The sequence below is a fragment of the Embiotoca jacksoni genome, unplaced genomic scaffold, assembly GCF_022577435.1.
Source record: "Embiotoca jacksoni isolate LCO1_2020_lvr unplaced genomic scaffold, fEmbJac1.0.p SCAF_8, whole genome shotgun sequence".
Lineage (NCBI taxonomy): Eukaryota > Metazoa > Chordata > Actinopteri > Embiotocidae > Embiotoca > Embiotoca jacksoni.
In genome coordinates, this window is record NW_027185436.1 from 2,417,691 (window position 1) to 2,440,250 (window position 22,560).

The 22,560-nt window shown below is 41.1% G+C and overlaps 1 protein-coding gene across 1 annotated transcript; it reads right to left on the reverse strand.

The window, feature by feature from the left end:
• Positions 1–10,415: 10,415 nt before the first annotated feature.
• On the reverse strand, positions 10,416–22,493 carry hspb8 (heat shock protein b8). Its single transcript, XM_069139219.1, has 3 exons — positions 21,841–22,493; positions 18,662–18,725; positions 10,416–12,059 (listed from the first exon to the last, which is right to left on the reverse strand). The coding sequence occupies exons 1-3, from the start codon at positions 22,247–22,249 to the stop codon at positions 11,885–11,887; spliced, it is 648 nt and encodes a 215-aa protein (XP_068995320.1). The 5' UTR covers positions 22,250–22,493; the 3' UTR covers positions 10,416–11,884.
• Between the last annotated feature and the right edge of the window lie 67 nt (positions 22,494–22,560).

Genomic DNA, 22,560 nt, shown 5'->3' on the forward strand with positions numbered 1-22,560 from the left:
GATTAAGATTAAGTTCGCGCATTTGGAATTTGTATATACAAACTTGTATGTAGGTTTGCTTGAGCGTGTATGTCTATACGAGGTAAGAATAAAAACACAACTACTAATTGTTATGTTAAAAAAACAAAACAAAATGTAAAATATTAATCTTGAAAATAACAATCTCATGTTCCATTTTTCGCCATAATCATATCTACAATTCTAGGACTAACTAGCTCTACATGACAATACAAGAACAAAGCTGTTTTCTACAGGACATTTTGCCGGACATGTGGCTTTAGTCTTTTACCTTCATCATGCAGACATATTAAGACTCTTTTTATGTTCTTGTTTTAAAATGAGTCGGCTGAAAACATGAGAAATCAGATGGAGACAGCAATTTCCATCAATTTAGTGAGCTAATGTTAGCTTAATTAGTTATCTAATAACCGTCAAAGAACATTCTTCTAAAGATTACTTCGAATTCCTAAAATTCCTCTAGGGGCAGGCATCAGTCGCTCTTCTCCTTTATTTTTATTCAGTCCTCCACAGATTCACCTTCCACTTCAACCAAATGTTGTCGCTGAGTGATAAAACTCTCAACTGTGAATACTGGTTCAAATGTATTTGTTGCTATGCAAAATTAATCCTTTAAACTGCACGGGCTTTATGGGAGATCAGTTATATTGTGGAGCCAAACTTTGTTCAAACCTGCATAACAAGTTTATTTCAAATTGTAGTCGAGTTGTAAAGTAAAAAAATAAGAAGGTGATCATTTAGCATAAATCTTTTCAAAAGACATCTAAAATAGCTCCATTTGTTTGAGTGGTGAAGCCATAAAAACAGTCTGGGGTTTGAATAATTCAGTCGGTGTAAATAAACATTTATTTACCTTTGATGAAGAGTTGGACTGGTCAAAGAAACAAGTTCGAGAGAGTAAGTATCGACTTGTTGGTGACTAATATGGTTAGAAATGCTACTAAATGTCATGGTTTTTAGATCTATACTGAATCTTTAGATGATCTGAGGGCCGAGCTGAGCTCTAGTCTCCAAACTGCAGCATCCAAAGGACAAGAGAAGCTGTTGGAGGGCGTGGAAATGCCACAGTCGTCACATTTCACCGCGAGGCTCGTCTACGAGCAGCCCTGCCTCTGTTCGGCCTCTGGCCCACACCACCGTCGCTCTTCATCTTCCTCCTCACCCTCCTTCTCCTCATCATCCCCTTGTCCCCACACGCTACTGCTGATGGATGAGCTCATTTGCTGCAAATCTCTTCCGAGTCAAACCGGGACACTGCTGTTGCCTCTCTGCTACTTCAGTGGGCACAGAGAATAGAGATCTCAGCCTATGAATACTGTATGTGCATCCATGAACGCACACACGAAGTTCATGTTCCACTGTTTGAAACACGGATCCCTTTAGAAATGGTCTGTGAAGTGGTTCTTAGTCTGTGCATTTCCAGCAACCCACAGGAGGAACACACACACACACACACACACACACACACACACACACACACACACACACACACACACACACACACACTGAGCAATGTTGTTTGTATTGCATTTGTCTTAACAGCACTGCAGAGGGCTGAATCAAAAGCATTGTAAATGCAATAACATAGAGCAGGAAAGTGCAGAAGATGAGATTGCCTTGTTTTCCCTCCTCGGTGATTTACAGTGCATTTGGGCCTATTCTTGTTCACTGTAGTCATAGAGACAATGGATTGGCAACAGACATGGTTAAACTAATTCAGAGAATGAATTTTCTTTGAGCAACAGCATTGTTTTATGTTCGATCATAGTTCAATTGTCGCTCTATATTATTGCTGACTCTCCGCTGAATGCAATAACTTGTAAAACGCTTTTCAAAAAATATATTTCCATAGATAAGCCACTCTATCCTGATGTGTCACTTCTGATACAGACCACGTCTTTCTATTCGCCGGCCAGCCGGCCTGCTGCGGCGACTGAGCCTGCCTCACAATAACTATGATGAATGCAGTGTCCACAGGAACAAACCAGCCATTTGACACTTCATCCCCCTTGATGCATTATCTGCTAATATCCCGTGGATCCATGGCGAGCTCTTTGAAGCTTTGTGATTCGCTGTGACTGGCCCCTGCCGAGCGCTCCCCTGAGCATAGGTGACTGCAATCATCTTACAAATGCTAATGTCTTACTTCAAATGTGTTTGTTGGTGGAAGCGGGCTTTGTGGGATCAGACGCAGCATCTGTGTTACCGATTAGGAAAAGTGACCCACTGGACCTTCAAAGCTATTTTAGAGATCCCCTCCAACTCCAATCACTCTGAGGCCGATTTAAAGTAAACTGGGTCATGGGTGTGTTTTCCGTCGTTTGACTGCAAGTCCAAAATGTGTTTTCATCTGGCCCAGAAAATTTGATTTTGCGACACTTGATGTGCTTAAGCATAGAGAAAGCTCAGTGTCCATTAAAAGTAGATGAAGTGACAGGTCTGGATGAGACTCCTCTGTGTAGCCTGTGGGGAGTGGTTTGGGATGGCGGGGAGGGGGGGGGGGGGGGGCGATGACTGAGAGATAGAAGCCCTGCCATGAAATGAAAGGAATCATATACACAGAGTGATATAAAAATATCACTTGAGAAGGGTATTAGCAGTTCGGAGGAAAACAGGAGGGACTGTGAAGAGCTTCTGATATTTAGCAGCTGCCAGATGGGATGAATTGGAAATCAGAAAGAAAAAAAAAAAAACAGAGAAAGAGAGAGTTTGGGTTCCTTCAGAAGAGACATTTTTCATTTTGGGTGAGATGAATCAACTGCCAGTGATCTTTGAAGTTAATCCTGACTCAAGACATCAAAATGATTTGGTGATGATGTGTTTACAGGGTGTGGGGAAACTCATCTGAGAGAATATATTCTGAAGCCTCTCATCCTCCCTTACATTCACATAAACATAGACTGTACTGAATCTGATTGTAGTCATGCAGTTCATGGAGAACTGAACTACTTTTCTGATATTGTTCCATATTCAGGATCATTTGTTTGGTTTCCAGATGTGAAGGCTCCTCACTTGGTCTCTCTTTATCAGAAATGATTCCCCTCGGAGTCCATCTCAATGTTGGGACAGAAGGTTCTGGTCACATCCCGAATTTTGACCAATCAGGATAAAGATTTAAGAAACAAAGAAGCCAGGGACAGTAAAACAATAAGTAAATACATTTATACAAAGATGAGACGGAGACTATTTCCCTATTTAACAAGAGGTAGCAGCTCAGTCCAGAAGGAGGTAAAGCTCCACTATGTGGTGAAAAGTATGTGGACAGTTGTGTCTACGGACAATTGTGTACAGCAAAAAGTCTTTCTACCGGATTCATTTACACGTTAATAAGTTTAAAGGTTTCTTAACGGCACAAAATCGTATTGCCGGACCGAGCGGGATGAGTCTTGATAAAAAAAAACAACCTTTTTGTTATATTCTTGTATTGTCTTATTTAGTGTTCTTTAATATGCACTGTATTTTTTTTTTTAGAAAGTGAATTTGAATAGATTGACACCCCATAGAGGGCACCAAAGGGGCAATGTAAGCAGCTAAGGGGACCCTCCGCCCCCCTTAATGGTTAAGAGGATTTGACCCAGCTGTCTGAAATGGTTGCTGTGTTTGTGTGCCTTAGATCTTGTGCAGCGTTTTAGGGTGGGGGTTGAACCTAGAGTCTGTGTCCCAGGGCAGCGAGAGGGGCCCCATGCCGATCAGATGTTGTAAAATTCTGCTGTAAGAACTTTAAATGTATTAAGTGCCATGAAATAAACCTGTGTTGTGATTTGGCGCTATATAAATAAAATTGAATTGAATTGAATTGAATGTTGACCTAGTAGGGAGCTCGTATCCTTCAGTGTCGTATGGTTTTATTAAAAAACACTATTATCAATTAAGCTTGTTTCTCTGTGAACTTACATGTGTCTCTGGAGACCAGACCGGATTAACGAAGGTGAAGACGAACATTTACAATCAATCCTTATTCTAATAACTAATGGAAACCAAGATGACGTTCATTACAACTGATATTTTTCAATAACAGGTACCAATTATGGGAAATCAGGGGGGTAATTTGGTTTTAGCTATAGCTAGGGCAGCCATCTCACCTGCTAGCTTGCACTTAGCTCTCTTGCTTTGGTTGGGGAAACACTAACTACACTTTTTAGCTGCAAATGTTTTGTACAGTAAAACAAATTTGAAAATGTTAAATTCAGGCCATAACTCAAAATTTACACAAATAGGTAGTCACCATATTTTTCTACAAGGCAACCAGCACCGTTAGCCTGCCTTCAGGGCTTTTGCAATGAGAACTTAATTATCGGTGCAGCTCTGATTCCACTAATAATAATCACAGCTGGGTTTTCCTGCAGTGACAAGTCAAAATAAGGACACAGAGGCCTTATAGATTAAACTCAGCCATCTTTAATTTTATGATTTAGCAAACGTGCTTTCCTTTTCTGCCACCAAACAGCCCGTCTCCTGATTGCTGCCTCACTCTTATTACTGTGAGACTAACCTGAAAACATTATATCACTCACCACTGAAATTATAAACGTTATCAAACCACAAGTCAGAGTGCTGTGATTATATTGGCTCAAGTGAACCAAAGCTTTGGTGAAAGGTTTGTCAGAATCACCTTCTATGTGTGATCAATCTAAATGAATAAATCAGAGTAATGATAACGATAATCCATAATAATTTCCCATCTCTGTACAATCAGCCCATCAATCTACTTTTTCATGCTCCATCTCTTCAGCATCGTTTCAGTCCATGCAGCCCTGAGTTTAACCTAGAAAACAAAACCTGCTGATTATAAAAATTACACTTTAATCACCTTGTATCTAATTATATATTTCATGATGCAGGAAAGAAAAGTGTTAAACAGGAAATGCCAGAGTTTACCCTGCTGAGCGAGACTGACTCGACCCTCTGCCAGTAATTAACAACCAGAGGAAGAGGAGAGGAGGAAGTAATCAGCAAAATTAGCTGCTGGTGCTTGGTTGGAACCTGCATGTGCATGGCGAGCAAGTGTTGAAATGTTGTTTTCTGTTACAAACAGCTGCAAGCTCACGGATACAGAAAATATAAACCTCACTGAGCACAAAGAAAAGCGGAGATAAGAGAAGGGAAGATAAGTAACAAAAATAAGGGTAAAAATCTGATTTAAGAATATATTTTGGGAGATTATCTATGTGATAGTATTTACTTTAAAGAGTAATCCGCAGCAGTTTTTCTCAGCATTTTCTTTTCACTGTATTTCTGGAAATATAACTGAGCTATCTTGATTTTAGACAGGCCCCACTGAAAACAGCAGTGAAGAGTCAGGCCTCTTTGTAGCAGAAAAATCAACTAGATAAGCCTCAGATGAAGACCATTTTAAACGGATCTTTTTCTGTTAAACCTCAATTCTCTGCGGGATAAAATCAAATTATAATAAATATAATCACTCTACTTTCATCGTTGCTCACAACCGCAACATTTTCCCTTGGTTTCCCTAACTAGTTTTAGAGAATAGCATGAGCACCTTATTGCACCATGTGCCTTTTCAGCAGAAGAGATGAAAATCTTTAATGATGATTGAAACAGAGAAGCCAATTTTTCAGGCAACTCCAGCAGCAACGGCAGCAGCAGAGAATCCCAATTTAACCTCTAACAGCGTATCCTGCCGACAGAATCTGTGGGTGAGGTATCACACAAAGTGTCAGAAACATCTGTTCAATCTTTTTGTGCTCCAATGGACAGTATACCAGGATCTCAGGGCGCACGGCTCTAAAAATGAAGCACTGACAAGTCTGTCACACTTGATAAAAGAGGGAACAATAATAATCCTATTGAAACTGCCGAGCAAAAAAAAAAGGAAAAATGAAGTGGTGGGGAGCTTTGTACACTCAATACACACACATGCCATGGAAATATTTCAGAAAACACAAAGGGAGCATTTTGTGTCCCTCTATGCCTGTAGCAGAGGCATTTCATGCTCCAGACAAACTGCTGCAACTGTGTGTCCTCTGAGGGGTGAAACACACCGGGACGAGGCAGCACAACGGGCTCATGACAAGACTGAGGATCCCTGTCACCGCTGACAGTGGAGTTCACCGGGATGTGAGAGGAGCGGTGTTCAGGCACCAGATGCAACAGTTCACACAAACCAGCCACGGCCAACTGCTCGCTATTTGCCATCACACCTTCAAAAGTTATAAATACAACTAATTAGTCCGCTGCCTTCTTCAGGCCAGCAAGAGGTAACAGCCACCCCTTCACACCCATCACCTCATTCCTATACACCCTTCTCATGGGATCGGCATGAGTGCTTAATAAGTGCTAAAAAAGACAGGAGCACTATAAAAGGCCCCTCTGAGACTTTCTCTGTCTCACCACTTAGCTTTGGCGAATCTTTCTTTTATCATTCCCTCGTTCATTAGGCCGATTTTAATTGCTAATTTCAGTGAGTCAACCCCAAGAGTCCAGAAGTTACTCATTGACTGTCATTAAAACAGGGCTGCTTTGTTTTTTTCTTGAAATATGAGCGAACAGGCCAAAACAGAGATGTCATGTGGGGAGTACAGCAGGGCTGCCCCTTGGTACCCTTTGATAAAATGGTGGCAGTCCAGCCGGCTTTTCCATCAAGATGTTGGCCTGCCACCTTTCCTGGAGCCGGGGGACACTCGGAGGCTGGAAGCGGATGGACTCCAGAGGAGTTTGGCAGCCTGCTCCTGGCCGGGCGACTTACCTGCTCCGCTGTTTGTGCCCTACATCTCTTGGTCGGAGCATCATCCCAGCCAGAAGATCAGTAAGTGGAGGGTGAGCATGGATGTGGCTCACTTCTCCCCCACAGAGATTTCTCTCGGTGTCAGAGGCGGGTTCCTGGAGGTTGAAGGTAACGAACATTGGCTTACAACTCTGTTAATTAAACAGCTCAAAAAGTTCACTTTATTATTGTTAATTGCTTTTACTCACAGGATGGTTTCTGCTCTGAATAAAGTATTAATAAATCTAATCTAATATCATTATCTCAAATGCTGACAGAGTTATCTAAATAGAATGTTCTCACAGTTCACAGAATAAACCCCTTAAAACTAAACAGTGATGGAAAGAAAGCTGAATGTAACAAAATTAGAAAGCTGCTTAAATAATGTGCTTAGGGAAATTAAAATCACAGCTCTGTGGCAGAAATTAATTTCTGTGTTGAGTGGTTTCTCTGTGTTGCTTGATTCCTCTGTGTGTCCTCACATTCTTCCCCATAAACGTTAATCCGTCCCCAGGGAAACACGAGGAGAGGCCAGACGAGCACGGATTTATTGCCAGATGTTTTACAAGGAAATACAGGTATGTAAAGTAAACACTGACATCAACCTGCAGATGGTGAAATATGCACAGTTTAAGTCATTCTGAACACCAGTCGGCAGCCAAGCGTGCAGCACTGAGGGTATGTTTCCGACAGGATCCAATTTCTAAAATGCTCACTGAGCTGAAAAATGAGATATTACGTACATTAGTTTCAGTAGTTGCACTTTGTATGGGGTGACATTGTAAACATGGTTGTGTCATCTTCAGGCTCCCGGCTGAGATGGATGCTACCAAAATTATGGCCACCCTGTCTGTCGATGGCATCCTAACTGTGGAAGCCCCAGTTCCTGAAACCTCTGTTCCTGCAGCCTTCCTCATTCCAATAAAGGTGATTACCACCCACAAGTTTATTTACATTCAAAGGAAAAGTATGAATGTTGGTAGAGATATTTCTTGCTCAGAGTTAGGGGGGCTCAATACCACTGGTGTATCTGTCAACTGTAAAACTTACATGCACCTAAATGTCACGTGACAAAGGCTCACGTGACTGCGGTACAACAGTCACAGTTGCCATATGGCACGATGGAGTTAAAATCCAAGAGGTGACAAAGTTGTCCTTTAGTTTTTTTTCCTGACTCCAACCATATGTTTTTGCTCATAGTTTAATTTTCCTGTAAGTCACATGGTTGACACCATGCTATAGGTGTCATTTTACTATGAATTGCTACAGGCCAAAGCATGTAATAGACACATGCATTCAGGACAGGAAAACTGTACCTTTCACGGCAAGACATCGGCAAGCATAGCTATCTCACATTTTGTTGTAGTGGATGAGCGTGTCGTTTTCATACTTTTCCATGATATCGTGTTGAGGCAGCAGTTAGTTAGCTCAGCTTAGGCTGAAAAACTAAACATGGGCTAACCTGACTATCCAAAGAAAAAAATATCGGCCTCCCAAAACCTCTAAAGTTCAATAAGGTGCTAGGTGTTAGGAAGATTACATTCAAAATGTAATAGTTTACAGATGATTTTTTTATCCTGTTAAAAATGTGATAAGTTTATCATATTTGTATCCAACAACATGGCCAACCACTGTGGCGTGGTTGCTCAGAGCAAGGCACATTGATTTGATTGGAAGATATGAGGCGTGGCTGGAGAGAGAGAGAGAGAGAACCAATCAAAAGCAAGACTCAAAATTTAAGCACATACTGTAGACAGAAGATTCCTGCATGGAAAATAGATGCAAAGCAGCAGAAAGACTGTTTTATTCGACATAAAAGATTTTTTTACTGAAAATAATTTATTCAGACGTATCTCCTGTGTAATCACCAACATTTTGAACATGAGCCTTAATTTGATTACATGACTCTAGCTCATCATTTGTTTAATCTAGTCAAAAACTAAAGTGCTGAACTTTATCTTGACTGAAAGCTGCCAACAAAGAGGAAATACAACCACAGGCAGACATGAGAGTGGTATTGATTTTTTTTTATCTAACTCTCAAGAATAAAATAAAAAGTACAAATCTCCCCAAAAATGAAATCATCCCTTTAAACCGGCGATTTCCAGGACAAGTTCCGAACAATATTTTCAGATCACATACAACTTAATATCCCTCTAGAGTTTCCACTTGTGAAAGAACTGACATCAAAATTCAGTATTAAGGTGGGCTAAGAAAGCTAAATTATTCTTCCATATTTCTGTACATTGCAGGTGGAGATTGATGGTTTTGGAGAGCAGGCAGTAAAACCTGAGAAAGATGAAGTCCCTCAAACAGACCACCCAGAGTTTGTGTCTCCAGAGGATCATGGGGAAGAGTCTCCATTGGAGCTCCATGGAGATCAGGTCCAACTTGGCAGCGTGACAGCTGAGCTTCAACAGCATGAAGAGAGGAGGGAACAGGAGGAGGAGATGCATGAAAAGCCAGCTGGAGAGTCCCACCCATCAGTGCCTGCAGATGACGAAGGCACGGAGATTCTTCAAGATTCTTATAAGCACCGTGAAACCCTGGAAAGCAAAGAAATCCCAGATGAAGACACATCCAAACAGCCGGAACACAAAGAAGCAGTCGCGGATGGAGAGATCCAGGTAATGGCAGGCTCAGGGAAGGCTGCTGTGGAGATCACCCAGCCTGAGGAGCTGCAGCTGGGCGAAAGTCCACAGAGCGAAAACCCGAGCCAGGAGCCGGAGGCTGAAGAAAAAAAACAAGAACCCACAGAATAAACACAAACAAAATATCACCTTGACAAAACACTGAAACAGCCTGCATATAGCTCACATTGCATCGCTTCCACATATGCATGTTAATCAATAGATATAACAGCCATATAACAATGCTGTATTTGGAGCTCCAATAAAGCACTAGCATGAGAAAATGTTAAATATTGTGTTGTGTTTATACCTTAAAATGAGTTGTAGTTAGTTATGTGTGAACTCAGGACTGTTTATGAATATTAAGTGGTTACATTTGGGAGAATCATATTAACAATTCCCCCTAAACTACACGAGTGCAGCATTTTAAAAAAGTGACTCATTATCAAGCTGTTGCAGCAAAGTGCTTCTGACATTGGTCAAATACTATATGTTTGCACAGCTGTACATTAGTCACTTCTACATGAATAACTTGCCCAAGGAGAAACTGGCACATTTCCAATATTGCAGTTACCATGACAATGGCATAATTGAAGTCCACACATATGATCTAATACCATTAAATGCAAGCATTCGTGTGAGCTAACACATCACACAAAGCTGCGCCTGTGCAAACTCAAAGCTGCAGAAGCCTTTTGTTGTTTTCCACAATGCGGCTCCAGTTTGGAAACTTTTTTTTAAATTCAAACTGATCATCCCTCTTGATTCCAATACACAGAGAAGATTACATTATTTTGCCTCACACAACATGCAATGGAACTGCCCCAATTTTTTTGCACTCCCATTCAAAAAGCTCTGGCAGGGCTGCCTGGATGAGTTCGGCCCATTCTGCAGCACGCAGCGGTGCCAATCTCACCCAGCACTAAACCCTACGCTAATCTGCTGCCCAATTCCTTCTGTTATCCAACAGGCTCTCTCGATCCCTGGAGCCAGGCCCGAGAGTGGCCCGGCTCTCAATGAAAGACACAGATGTTAAGGCGCACTGGGAGATTGGCTGGACATTTTTATTGCATCAGTCAATACAAAGACATCAACAGAAAAGAAGGCAGGAAACAAACGTCTTTGGCCAACAAGTCAGTCGGTCCGCTCGAACAATCATGCAACCCTCTTCATAAATGATCAAATAGAAAAGAAAAATGCAAACCATATTGTAAAATGTGGAACACTTCAGGTCAATATTTATTATAAATTGGCATATATTAAAGTATATTTACAATACACTTTGGTAGAATACAGTATTAATGCACTCAGTTCACCGTCAGTATACACCCCTACACAATATTCATTTGGTTTCTTGTCTGTTTAAGTGACATCCATAAACTAAGAAAGTAGAAACTTGTAGGAAGTGAAGGAAGTCAAGACACTCCAATAAATAAAGGGATATTTGTCACTTTGTAACCCACCATTTTACCTATGATATGATGCAAAAACCAAATGAAATTAATGCAAATATAAATTTGACTCTTGAGACGTAATAACGTACTGGCTCCTGACAATGTCATGACAAATAATAATGTGTGAAGTGACTGAATTAAATGAAACCAGACTTTTATTCCTGGTGGCCGGGCAATCGGATGTGTTCTCCTGTTAGTTGGTTTGTTCCTACTGGCTGATTCCTGGTCTTTGATTTGGATTTCTACTAACAACTGGGGTCACAGCACGTACACCAGTTAAAAATGCTTCACAGAAGGATTCATAGTGTATATATTCCTGCATAGTCGTATGAAAGTAATAACAAACCGTTAACAATTGTCGATTTTTAGTTTACAACATCATTATTGTGGTATAAACCATTTCTTAAATGATTATATACCACCTGGAGATGCAAAAGAGGACAAATTCAAATAAATTGTTGCCACTGTTTGAGGTTTTTAAATCTTTATCATGAAATCAGTTAAATGTCAACAACAAGGTCATATTTACCAAACCAGCTGGTCTGTCATTTTTATGATATGAAATATACTTTGGGGAAGACAAAGACGTTCCGAAGTAAAAGTCCTGCTTCTTTTGGACATTTGTGTTTTGTATTTAAATCAAAATTGAATTAAAAAGAGAAGTAGAAATGACATGTTTTGTATTGTTTTTCTAACTATTTGGACATATCACTATGGGCACTAAAAGTGTGTTATGTTGTACTTTTTACAGTTTTCTGACTGCTTATGAACAAAAACATTAAATGAAAAAATAACTGTCTGATTAATTCCTCATAATAATAATAATAATAACAATTGTTAATTACATTCCCAAAGAGTAGTGAACCAGAGTTTCATGAAAGCAAACTTGGGAAAAGTCTACAGTATCATTGTTTGTAGGAAAATGATTTTATTCACTGCCGTGTACAGCTTTCATATGAAAATCAAATGTATCTGGCCTCTCCTAATATATTCCATACATTTTAATTCCTGGTGTTAAACACCAGATGATGTGTCATGTTAGTCAAGAGGTGGGGATTTTAGACCACAGGGGCCTCCTGGGGCTTGGGGGCCTCCACCTCCTGCATTTCTCCACCCTGGGAGCCCTCGCTGCTGAAGAGGTAATACGGAGGCGTCTGCCGAGCTTCGATGATGAGGACTCCCTCGGGGGACAAAGAGGCGAAGACTGTCAGAGGGTCCACGTCTATGGGAACCCTGATGGAAGAGAAAGCACACGGTTCGAGCGCTTTTAATGCAGTTTAGGGGAAGAAGTTTTCTTGGCAGAGAAGCTTTAAGCTGCTGTGGACGTTCAGTGTGTTTTAAAGCATATGTGGGAGGTAGAAAATAAGGAGAGCAGTGAAGAGAAACAGCCTAGAGAAACAGCTCAGTTCCTGTTTGGAGGTCGTGCAAAAGTCTGTGACTATCCTGAATAAGAGCTGGTGCAAAGACATGGTTGAGTGCCGCGATCTTCTTCATTGGCACTTCATCAATACCTGTAAACAGCTCAAGTTGGATGATTTTAGTGCTGTATGTGGGAGGACAAAAAAATGACTTGGTTCAGGATTTCTCCTTGGGTAGCACACACACACACACACACACACACACACACACACACACACACACACACACACACACACACACACACACACACACACACACAATCTCCTACCCAGGAGAAGAAGCAAAAACCATCACAAGTTTCATTAGAAATCTTCCAGCTCTGCCACAAAGACGAGAGAGAGAAAACACAAGGTCGATCCAGGTGTGAGGTTTCCAAAAATGAAGCCTTATTCCAGTAATTGTCTGTCTGCGGAGGTTTAACACCTGCACATTTCCACAAGTGTATATTTTCCTAATCTGCAGCTCTTATCTGTCATATAGGAAACAGCTAATTTTGTGTCAGGCTTTTTTCCCCCAATGTTTGCTTTATTTTTTGACACTTCTCATGCTGCAGTTATAACATCTTCCAGAGCAGAGAGGGATAATTGGCCTCTAAAACCTGCAGGATGACACCAAGTGTTAATGGAAAACCAGCCAGAGCTGTAATAGTTTCAGTCATTTAAACTGTTTACACTGTTTAGACGCAATGCTATTTCAGAATTTTAAATCACAAGTTTCCTATTCTGGTAGTATATCAATTTCTAGTTTATTTTGAAAGTAACATCCTCCCGTTGGAATGAAAGTACGCTAAAAGTGGCTGCAGAGGCAGACACACATTCAGATGCTTTGTCAAACAGTGTGGCCAAATATGGGTATAGTACAGTAGGTTTTCTGCATGAGCAGCCAAGTGCTTTTGGGAGTTAATATAAACATCAGGTTGCCAGGTTCAGAGGAGGAGACTTTGGTTCTACCCCCCATTTAATTAGAGAGGACTCTCCTGGCTTCCCACTCTACTGTGAAATACAAGTGAGAACAGACTGAAGAACCTCACAGAGGCAGACAGACACACAGAGAGGGTAAGTCAGGTCTATTTGTGTACACAGACATCACCTACAGTGTGTCACTGAGATTTAAAAGGATCGCTTCAACAACAATTCTTAGGCCAAAGATCAAGACAAAGAAAAACTAAAGAACACAGAAAAGAAACACAAAATCGATACCTAAGGATGCAATAGGTGGGGAGACGACAATTACAAAAAAATAGAGAGAACGTTGTAACTATAATACAAAAATACAGAATCCAACAGTGGGAATATAGTAAATCCAATTTAGATAGAACAAGACCGATACAATAGGTCTGAAGAGATAAGCTGCGAGGCGAAGGGCGCTGTGGGGTCAGGTGGTAAATGGAGGCTCAGAGGTTTAAAAACAAACACTCAGAACTAAAGTCGATTACTGTCTATGCTGGATGACGCCGGCATTGAACTCTGTCATTTTCATTGCAGGTTTTTCAAAAGAAAATTCCAGTTTTGTTATTTTGTGTTATTTATTATTGATTTGTTATTGATTAATCAAAACATCTTCAACATAATTTTCAGAATCAGATGTCAGCAGTTTTTCTTGGCTATTTTGAGGACATTTTTAGTTTTTCTGATTTTATTGCAGAAAAATATTTTAAAACTGCAATGTAATGTATCTTCCATCACGGTTTGCATTTGATTTCTATTTTGTAATTTCTCTTTTTCAGTCTGGGTTTCGAGTTTTACATTTTAGCGCACCACCTTGGTCGACTTTACTTCCTGCTGTTGTGATTGTCTGCCCTGCCCTTATTAGTTTCATCTGTCCCTCATTGTCCTCCTCGTGTTTTTAATCTGTGTTCCCATCCCTTCTTTGTTGTCACTTTGTTGTTTCAGTGGCCAGTCTGTTCCCATCAGCATCCAGCTTTGGCTTTTGATTATTAAAGTTTTTTGTTTGCATAAAACCTCCTGTTCGCGTGTCGTATGTTGTGGTCCTTCCTGCCTCTGAACATCTACAGTTGAAATGTTGAAAAAAGATGAAGAGCGTGCAGCTGGTAGCTACATGCTTAAACCAGCATGCTAACATGTTGATGTTTAGGTATAATCCGATTGTTGGAGTTTGTGTTTCTATTATTTGTTTTTAGCTTTATCTTTTTTTGTTTTTGCAATTGCGCTTTTTTCCACCAGAAACTTAGTTTAGCACAATAGCATACTGATATTACATTCTATTTGACATTCAATTACCATCAAAAAGTATTGCTGAGGCTCTTGGGAAGATCATCAATTTTGCAGCTAGGTTGTAAAGTAGTGGAGTATTTGAAATTTCTACATTTTGAACTGACGGTGGCTCGACAGTGAAAAAGTTAAGGGCTCACCAAATTCATTACAATTGATCCTGTTGGGAATGTGTACCAAATTTCATGCACTTTATCCAGTAGTTATTCACTTAATGTAAAACCACAAATGTGAACTACATGGTGGCGCTACAGAGAAAGACAGTGGATTCCTCTGGAAACCATGAATGCTTGTTTAGACGTTTTGTGCCAATCCAGTAGATTTTGACATATTTCTGTAAAATTGTGAAAGCTTTGACCTGCAGGTGTTCCTTTGAATTATTTTTGTCTCTGAACCACAAAATTCAACCTCATGGCATTGCTCGATGAAAAGTCAGGGATCAATATTGCTCTTATAATAGATCGTATGAGATGAAACAATATGTCTACCAATATTCATGATAATCCATCTCTTAGTTGTTGAGATATTTCAGTCTAGACTAAAGTGGTGGACTGACTGATATTCCATTCAGCAGTGGCCAATAATAATTACATTTATTGTTCAATGTAATTCAGACTGCGTAAATAAATAAAGAGGGGGGGGATTTTAAAGCTACTGATTAAAGTTGGTGTAAGCCAGAATTCATCTTGAATCATTTTCATATATCTGTGGTCCCAACCCTTCCTTCAAAGAGCCACTTGCTACGAAGTAAAGTTGCCCCTTCCGACAAAGTCAAATGACTCAGTCGGCCTGTTACATGGGACTCCAGCAGAAACCTTATCTGTCCAGCTCGCGGAGTTTATTTAACTTTGGCAAGCGTACAGTTTATCTCAGGCATTGATTTTGTACAGCTGCCAAAAAACTGTCCCAATATGCTGCAGAGTTTCTGAGCCACAGAGAAACAAGACAGTGAGACCGAACATGGTGTGTGTGTGTGTGTGTGTGTGTGTGTGTGTGTGTGTGTGTGTGTTCATGAAGTGTGTGTGTGTAGAACATGTAACCCCTATGCTTCTTCCCACTCACTCAGACACAGTACACATTTGGATTGAGTCAGTCCAGCAGCATCATGTGTCTCATGAGACCAGAAACGGAAGCAGAAGGAGACATGTCTGAATAACAGACAGATCAGGGTTGTTGTGTTGCTACGTGACCTGAGGTCAGAACGTTACCTTTGCCCTCAGAGCCGATTTAGCAGCCACATTTTTGGTTAAGAACTTACACATCTCTCCCTGGTTTGGATCGGATGGTCTAACAGAAGAATGAACCCTTGGACTCGGCAGCACTGTTTACTTTACATCAATCAGTTTGTGGTGTCTGCTTTTTAAGAGCATGTACTTTCCCCCAAAGCACAAACTCCTTCCATTTATTTATAGCACAGGCGGTGTGCAACATTTATAAAGTACATTAGCTGTGAAATTACACTTAAGTACTGTGTTACTTCATGTATTGCGGCAAATAGAAGTGAAGGAGATGAGGCTGTTAAATAGTTGACGCCTGGAGATCAGACTCAAATTCTGCTTCTTTATTCTTAATAGTGTTTTTATTGTCAGCCAGCGTGATAATTTTTTTTGATAATTGAAAAAGATATCACCAAAGATATAGATTTAAAGTCAAGGATTGATGTCAGCCCAATATAGGAATAAATTGATCAGTGACTATGTTGAATCAGAGGTCGCACTGATACTAACAGGGACATCTTGTTCTCATTTAGAGATCTCTGATTACAGATTATTTATGTTTTTAACCATTTTTTCTCGATAGTCGAGAGTTCTGTCAGTTTTCCTTTTAGATGGGGCAAAACTAAACAACTTATGCTGTGTTTTAAATGACATACTTCCCTTAGTAAACTAACAAATTGCACTCTTACATGTGAGGACTCTTATCTGTGTAGTGCAGGAATTTTGACAGGGTAGTGTTATTTCAAACTGCACACTGCCGCTCTGCACTGACCGCAAAGAACCTCAGCCTGCAAATACATCACCTGCTGAAATATCTGCAGCTTTAATTATTTCACCTAAAAATTAACTTGCTCTTGTGTCCTCTGTTTAACACTTGATAAACACACTGATGGCTTCTGTCCAGCAGCAGAAGTGCAAAATACACACTTTTGTGTGCTGAGTTCAGGAACAGCTGCAGCTTCCTCAGACTTTATGTTGGTTGTCCCGCCCCTTCCTCTACGTAGCCAAGATGGCGACTTTTTAGGGTGAAAAGTGTCCAGTGTTAAACGTTTTAATTTTGGACCATTTTGAGTGCATCATCTTGGTGAAGTTTGTTTTCCTGCCTTATGCTTTTTTCTTTTTAAAAAGTGACACACACTTTATTGCTGTTAGATGAAGAAAGCACAAAAAGTTGTAGCCCTTCAGTTAAAAGCACATTCAGACACACGACCCATGCAAAAGACATGTGCTTACTATGCTATCTTTCTCTCTCGCTCATATAGCCAGTGGGTTTGTTTATCGAGTGCGGTTATTTATATATTTACCCACCCCCCCTCTCTATATGTTCAGTCTTTCATTGATTTTCGGTTTTGCCTTGCTGAGGAGCACAGGCCTGATCTGAAGCCATTCCAATTAAAATGATTGTGATATAAGCAGTGCTGGCGGAGGGCACCTGCTTAATTAGCCAACAGGAAATTAACAGAACGGGACTGACGTGCCAGCGAGACGGCGATACGCACCAGCGATTATCGCTGCTGTTGGGAGTCTTCCTCGTGCCCAATTAAAGGGGCAGAGGTGCACAGACGTGGAGGCTGCGGAGACTTTTGTGTGGCCTGTTTGGCTTACATATGATTCCTCTCTGGAAAACTCTCCTGCTCTCCACACCAATACTTCATCTGGGTAGGGCTGGCTCCAGGTTTCCAGTACTGTTTGAAGATGACAAGTTTTGCCTGGAGAGTTGAATGTGACTCTGTAGCAGCTGTTTAAAGATACTCTGAGTGAGAGGTGCAGAATCAAGGAACTTTTTACACTCTTCAGAGATAACAAAAAGCAGGATGTTGTCATGTTGTTCAGTAAAGAAAAGTATATCTGAACATCTGCGCGTACAATTCACTGCAAAAAAAAAAAAAAAAATCTAAGTTCTTTCCTTCTTTGAGGTTATCTTCTTATCAATTAGTATTTACCTCTCAATGTTTCTTGGCCTTTTTGTCCATAATTCTAAAGCTTGATTAAAATCAAAAATCCTACCAACAAGTCCTCCAAACTATACAACCATGTCGGTCGTTTGTTCCTCCCCCCTAAATACACCCCACCGGAGTGTTTCCTGAATCAACACCCTCGGCCCTGTTTAAGTACATTAAACACTTTGTTAGGGAAATGTAATGATTTGGGCTAAAATGAGCACTTGAAATGTGCTGTGCGTTAAAGTTACAACTTCCTTAAAGTTATGAAACCTTTGCTGTCACGGCAACAGTAAATACATTTTTTACAGAATGTCCCAAAAAAGTTTCCCAACTGGTTGGAAACGAGAAGCAAACAGCTGTTTCCTGCACACACGTCGGCTGAACCATCCACTCAATCCGCCTCATTCAAACAAGGAAAAAGTCACAATATAGACGACATCGTCCGAAACTGAGTCGTTGTTCTGTCTCACATTAGTGACAAAGGAAATGACTTCTCATCGGCACTGTCTCCGTGGTACTGGCACGTTATTTTAACATGTGTTAAGAGGTCGTGATCATTTCGCATGAGGTCAAAGCTCACAAGCTACTTGGTTGGAGACCCCTCCTCTATTCCCCTAAATATAAAGCCATCCCTCCTTGTGCCTCCTACTTGTGCCAATAAAGTCAGTAGTGGAGTTGAAGATAGATTGAATTGAAAAGGTAAAACTGTTAAACATGCAATCAAGGAAAATCTAAAAAACTGAGAGTTTTGTATGTTTTTTTTTTTTTTCTTCCCTGGTACTTGACCCGCTGCCTCCACCATGAATTTGATGGGAAATGTATGATTTCGTTGCAGTTGCACATAGTAGAAAGGTTACTTTAATTTAATGATGCCATCACAAAAACGAACCTGTACCACCCCGGAGTCATAACAGCTCAGTGGTTTAACAAACATCTCTCCAATAAACGTTGTCTGAAACATGGTGTGCAGAAATCCAGAGAATAAAGGATGCAGCCATTATTGAGTTCACTGAAATCATACTCACTGTATCTTCTTTGTGAAATTCTTTGTCACTATGCCTCCTTCTTCCTGTTTTTCTTCGTGTTTTCCTGTTTGGAAAGACATGAGCAAATAAGTGAGCGAGGTTCAGAGATGAATGACTTTCATATTGTGCAATAATTAAGCATGCGATAGATCATAAATGAATGTCCTTATCACAAGGACACTGATCATACAACACCCATCACAAGGTGTTGATGTACGAGAGCTCGAATGACATTTCACAGTTTTCCATTGCTCAATCTCTGCTGTGTGTTTGTTTTGACCTGTTGGGTGGATTGCAATGAACATATTGAAATGTTTTCCGCTTCTTTTTCTGTCTGTGTCTGTCTCCTGCTTCTCCCTCACTGTTTATGGTCGGTCTGTCTGTCGGGCTCGCTAGCAGCTGCTGCCGCGCTGCTAAATGTCATCGCCGCCGCCGCCAGCAGCATGGCCGTCCCTCCACGCCCTCCATCCCCTTATGCACTCCAGGCTCGACTATGTGCTACCCTATCCCCCCGCAATGACGTCTTTCCCCGGCAGAAAGTGCTGGACTTCTACCAGAGATCAAGGATGGAACATGCGAGGCTCTGGAGAGGAGTGAGCACCAATGAAGTCAGAGGATTGTTATGAAAACCTCATCATAACTAAAGAAGTAAAACTGGTCCCTTAATTATCTCCCAGAGACATTTCATGAATAACGAAGGTTCGGCAGGGAGTTGCCTCTCCTTGTTTTCAAGGCTCTTACGACAGAGATGTTAAATTCCAGATGTGTTAGACTGAATGTTTTGGGATGATTGTGGTGTTGAAATGGGATGGATACATTTTTCTATCACCACAAGTATAAAGAGATGGGCTGTAGTTTTCATATTTGCAACTTTGTAGCTTCTTATGACATGGCTATGCACTGTGTTTCAAAAGCAATTCATCTCAAAGATTTCAGGTCACTGACTACTGTAGCTGTGTCAGCAACACAATCGCATCATTGTTCAAATGCAGTGAGGACACAGGTCGCTGATCTATCACATCACTATTTAGCACTGCTTCTGTCTTCTTTGTTTAAGTATTGGATCCTCAGCAAGTTCAACTTTTCTGGTTTTAAATGTCCATCAGTTTAATGCTACTTTTAAAGGTTTGCTGTCCTCCAAATCTCTCCATATGAGCAGTTTTTGAGCCAACAGTCAGTAGTCATTTTAAGCATTCTAACAAAGCTGTTATTTTCCTTGTGGGAGCAGTCTCTGCTCTTCAGAGCAATAGCCCAGAAACCCCCCGTCTGCCTTTGCCCCATATTCATTGGGTTGCAGCTGCTTTGTGGTAATTTGATCAACTGGAGTTTTGCTTTGAGATGTGCACCAACAGCATGAGCCTTGTGAGAGTAGGTCAAATTAAATTCAGATATTTAAAAAAAGAATGCATTCAGAAAGAGTCCTGTGTCCTTATTCCTGGACTTCACCCACTTTTCACTGTTTTTCAGTAACCTGTTAACCAGATGAAACACACTTGTCTGTGAAGATTTATTCATTCATGTACTGAACACCTCGAACATGCTTGCACCACATTCCCCGTCCCACTTTTAGAACAGGTTGAGTCACTGTGGCAGGCGGGCTCAACATGGCGCTGATTGAATGACCCAACTGGCATACCAACAATGTGCTTATAAAAAACTCAGAGCCGGGGGGCCTGCTGTCCTCTCTGCCCTCTCCTGCTCTGGGTATCCCTGGAATCCATCTCTCTTCCCAAACCTCAATTTGAGGAAGCAATTTGTACAACTTACTCCCGTGATGAGTGTCTGAGCTCAAACGTGACATCAGCAGACACAAAACCTGCACGAGGACGGCTGTGGAGAAGTGAGCTTGTGCTTCCAGAACATTCTCTCCGGTGTTTAACGGCAGCGGGCGGCATGTCTTATTGTAAACAGAGACTGTTGTCACGGGCCTTGCCTTAAATCTAAATCGAGCTCATGGGTGGTGGAGGGAGCGATTCTCCAAGAATCTGAAACAGGTGTCTAAGCTTGAGGATCTGCCTGCCAACTTGCTTGTCCCAGTCCCCAAAATCCATCCCACGTTTCCAAATCAAGACTCACTAAAGCTGAAACCATAATATATCAATGAGGTGTTTTCATTTTACCCCATCAGTTGTGCTACAAAGAGCTGATATCTCTCAACCAGATTGACATGAGGATCCTGAGAGATACGGAGGTGTTGTTAACGTTTTGTTTAATCAAAATCTGGTGAATTCTGTCCTTTGATTTGTGTGGACTGCAGCTTTTTGAACGCTCTATTTTATGATTTTTAAATGTGTTTGTACATGTACTTGGATGGAAGTGGTTTTGTACACAACTTTGAATTTTTTTCATGCTGCTTTGTCTTAGCTGTTGCTTGAAATGGTGTCTACGTTTAAAAGATTAATTTTAAATAAAAAAATACTGAATGATTAAACAGGGCCACTGCCAAGATTTTTGAAGACCTCGGGCCACGAGTTCAAGTTTCCACATGATAATCCCACCAACACACAAATGTTAGATTAGCTTCTAAAAAGGCCTTTACATTAAAATGTATTTAATTCCAAACACCCTAATTGTTCACTCTATCGTCTTAATTGTATCTCCTTAACTTTTAGTCTAACTATCTCTTCATCTTTTCCACACAGCTAATGATATTTCAGGAGAAATAATCGATTGATTTTTATCATACTAATTTCCCATAGAAAATATTGAGGCCATGACCTCAAGTGTGCTGATGGCGGCTGCGGCTCTGAAGATTATTGTATTACACAATCATGATATATTTATGATGTCCATATTCTGTTTGATGTGTTGCCTGTGCAATATGCCTCACATAACTTATTTAACTGGTTACCTGGCCAGGGTACAGGCCTGCAGATGATGTATTTCAATTTGTTTTATGAATAAACCTGACTTGACTATGTCTTGACTATAACTGATGTCTTGATGCGTGGGCAATCATCCAGGTAGACTTTCTGGAATTTAAACTGATGGTTTGTACAGTGTCATGGGAAATGGGACAGTTTGACCTCCAGCCACTCATTATCAGCTGTCACAAAAACGACAAGTAAAAAGTTTTCCTACCCCTGAAGGCCTTCCTCCCAAATCAACCTGATAATAACGACATTTATCTTCCAGGAAAAGAAAGGCAAAATTTTGTTATGATGTCTGCAGCAACTCACCTGACACTTCTACAAACCCGTCTCTCGTCTTCACGTTTAACTCCTCTGGTTTGAAGCTGTGGACGTTCACGCAGACTTTCCAGGGCTCCCCCCCGGTGGTGACGGGGGAGCTCCTGGAGGAAGGCTCGCCGTACCTGCTGGTGTACAGCGCGGGGCCTCCCGTGGATTGACGAGGGGGGAAACCTGTGCGTAAACTGCTGCTGAAGGGCGAGGGGTTGAGGCGCGTGCTTAGCCGGCCCGGCCGTGCCCATCCCGGCCAGTCCATCGCCAGATCATCGGGGAAAGGGGGCATCCCAAAGTCGTCGTCCATAAACCGAGATGCGAGCTGATCCCTGAACGGCGACTCTCCAAACGGATCTCTGGGAAACCTCTGCCGGCTTCCCATCGTGTAAAAGTCTCCTTCAGCCATGTCCAACTGAGTTCAGAGCCAGAAAACTTTCTGTTATTCGTGTAAAAAAAAAAAAAAAACGAACCCAAAACTCTTTCTTTGTAACAACAGAAGTGCCTCTGGTGTATCAAAACGTTATCTCTTTAGAATTACGCACATCACCGTTACGCAACAAGTCAACTGTTGATCCAAATCTGAAGTGGGCACTGAGTTTTTTTTAAAGCTCTAAGTGAACTGATCTAATTTCTTCTGCCTGTGGGTTTTATACTGGACTGAGATTTCCCAGACGATGAGGCTGCTCGGGGTAAGTGTTGGGAAAGTGCGGGGAGGAT

What these genes read in the sequence shown, in the direction of transcription:
- hspb8 (XM_069139219.1), bottom strand. Translation starts at nt 22,249, where the DNA reads ATGGCTGAAGGAGACTTTTACACGATGGGAAGCCGGCAGAGGTTTCCC. An exon ending in CGGGTTTGTAGAAGTGTCAG is followed by an intron (nt 18,726 to 21,840) that starts GTGAGTTGCTGC and finishes CTTTCCAAACAG; the next exon opens with GAAAACACGAAGAAAAACAG. An exon ending in AATTTCACAAAGAAGATACA is followed by an intron (nt 12,060 to 18,661) that starts GTGAGTATGATT and finishes CTCTTCCATCAG; the next exon opens with GGTTCCCATAGACGTGGACC.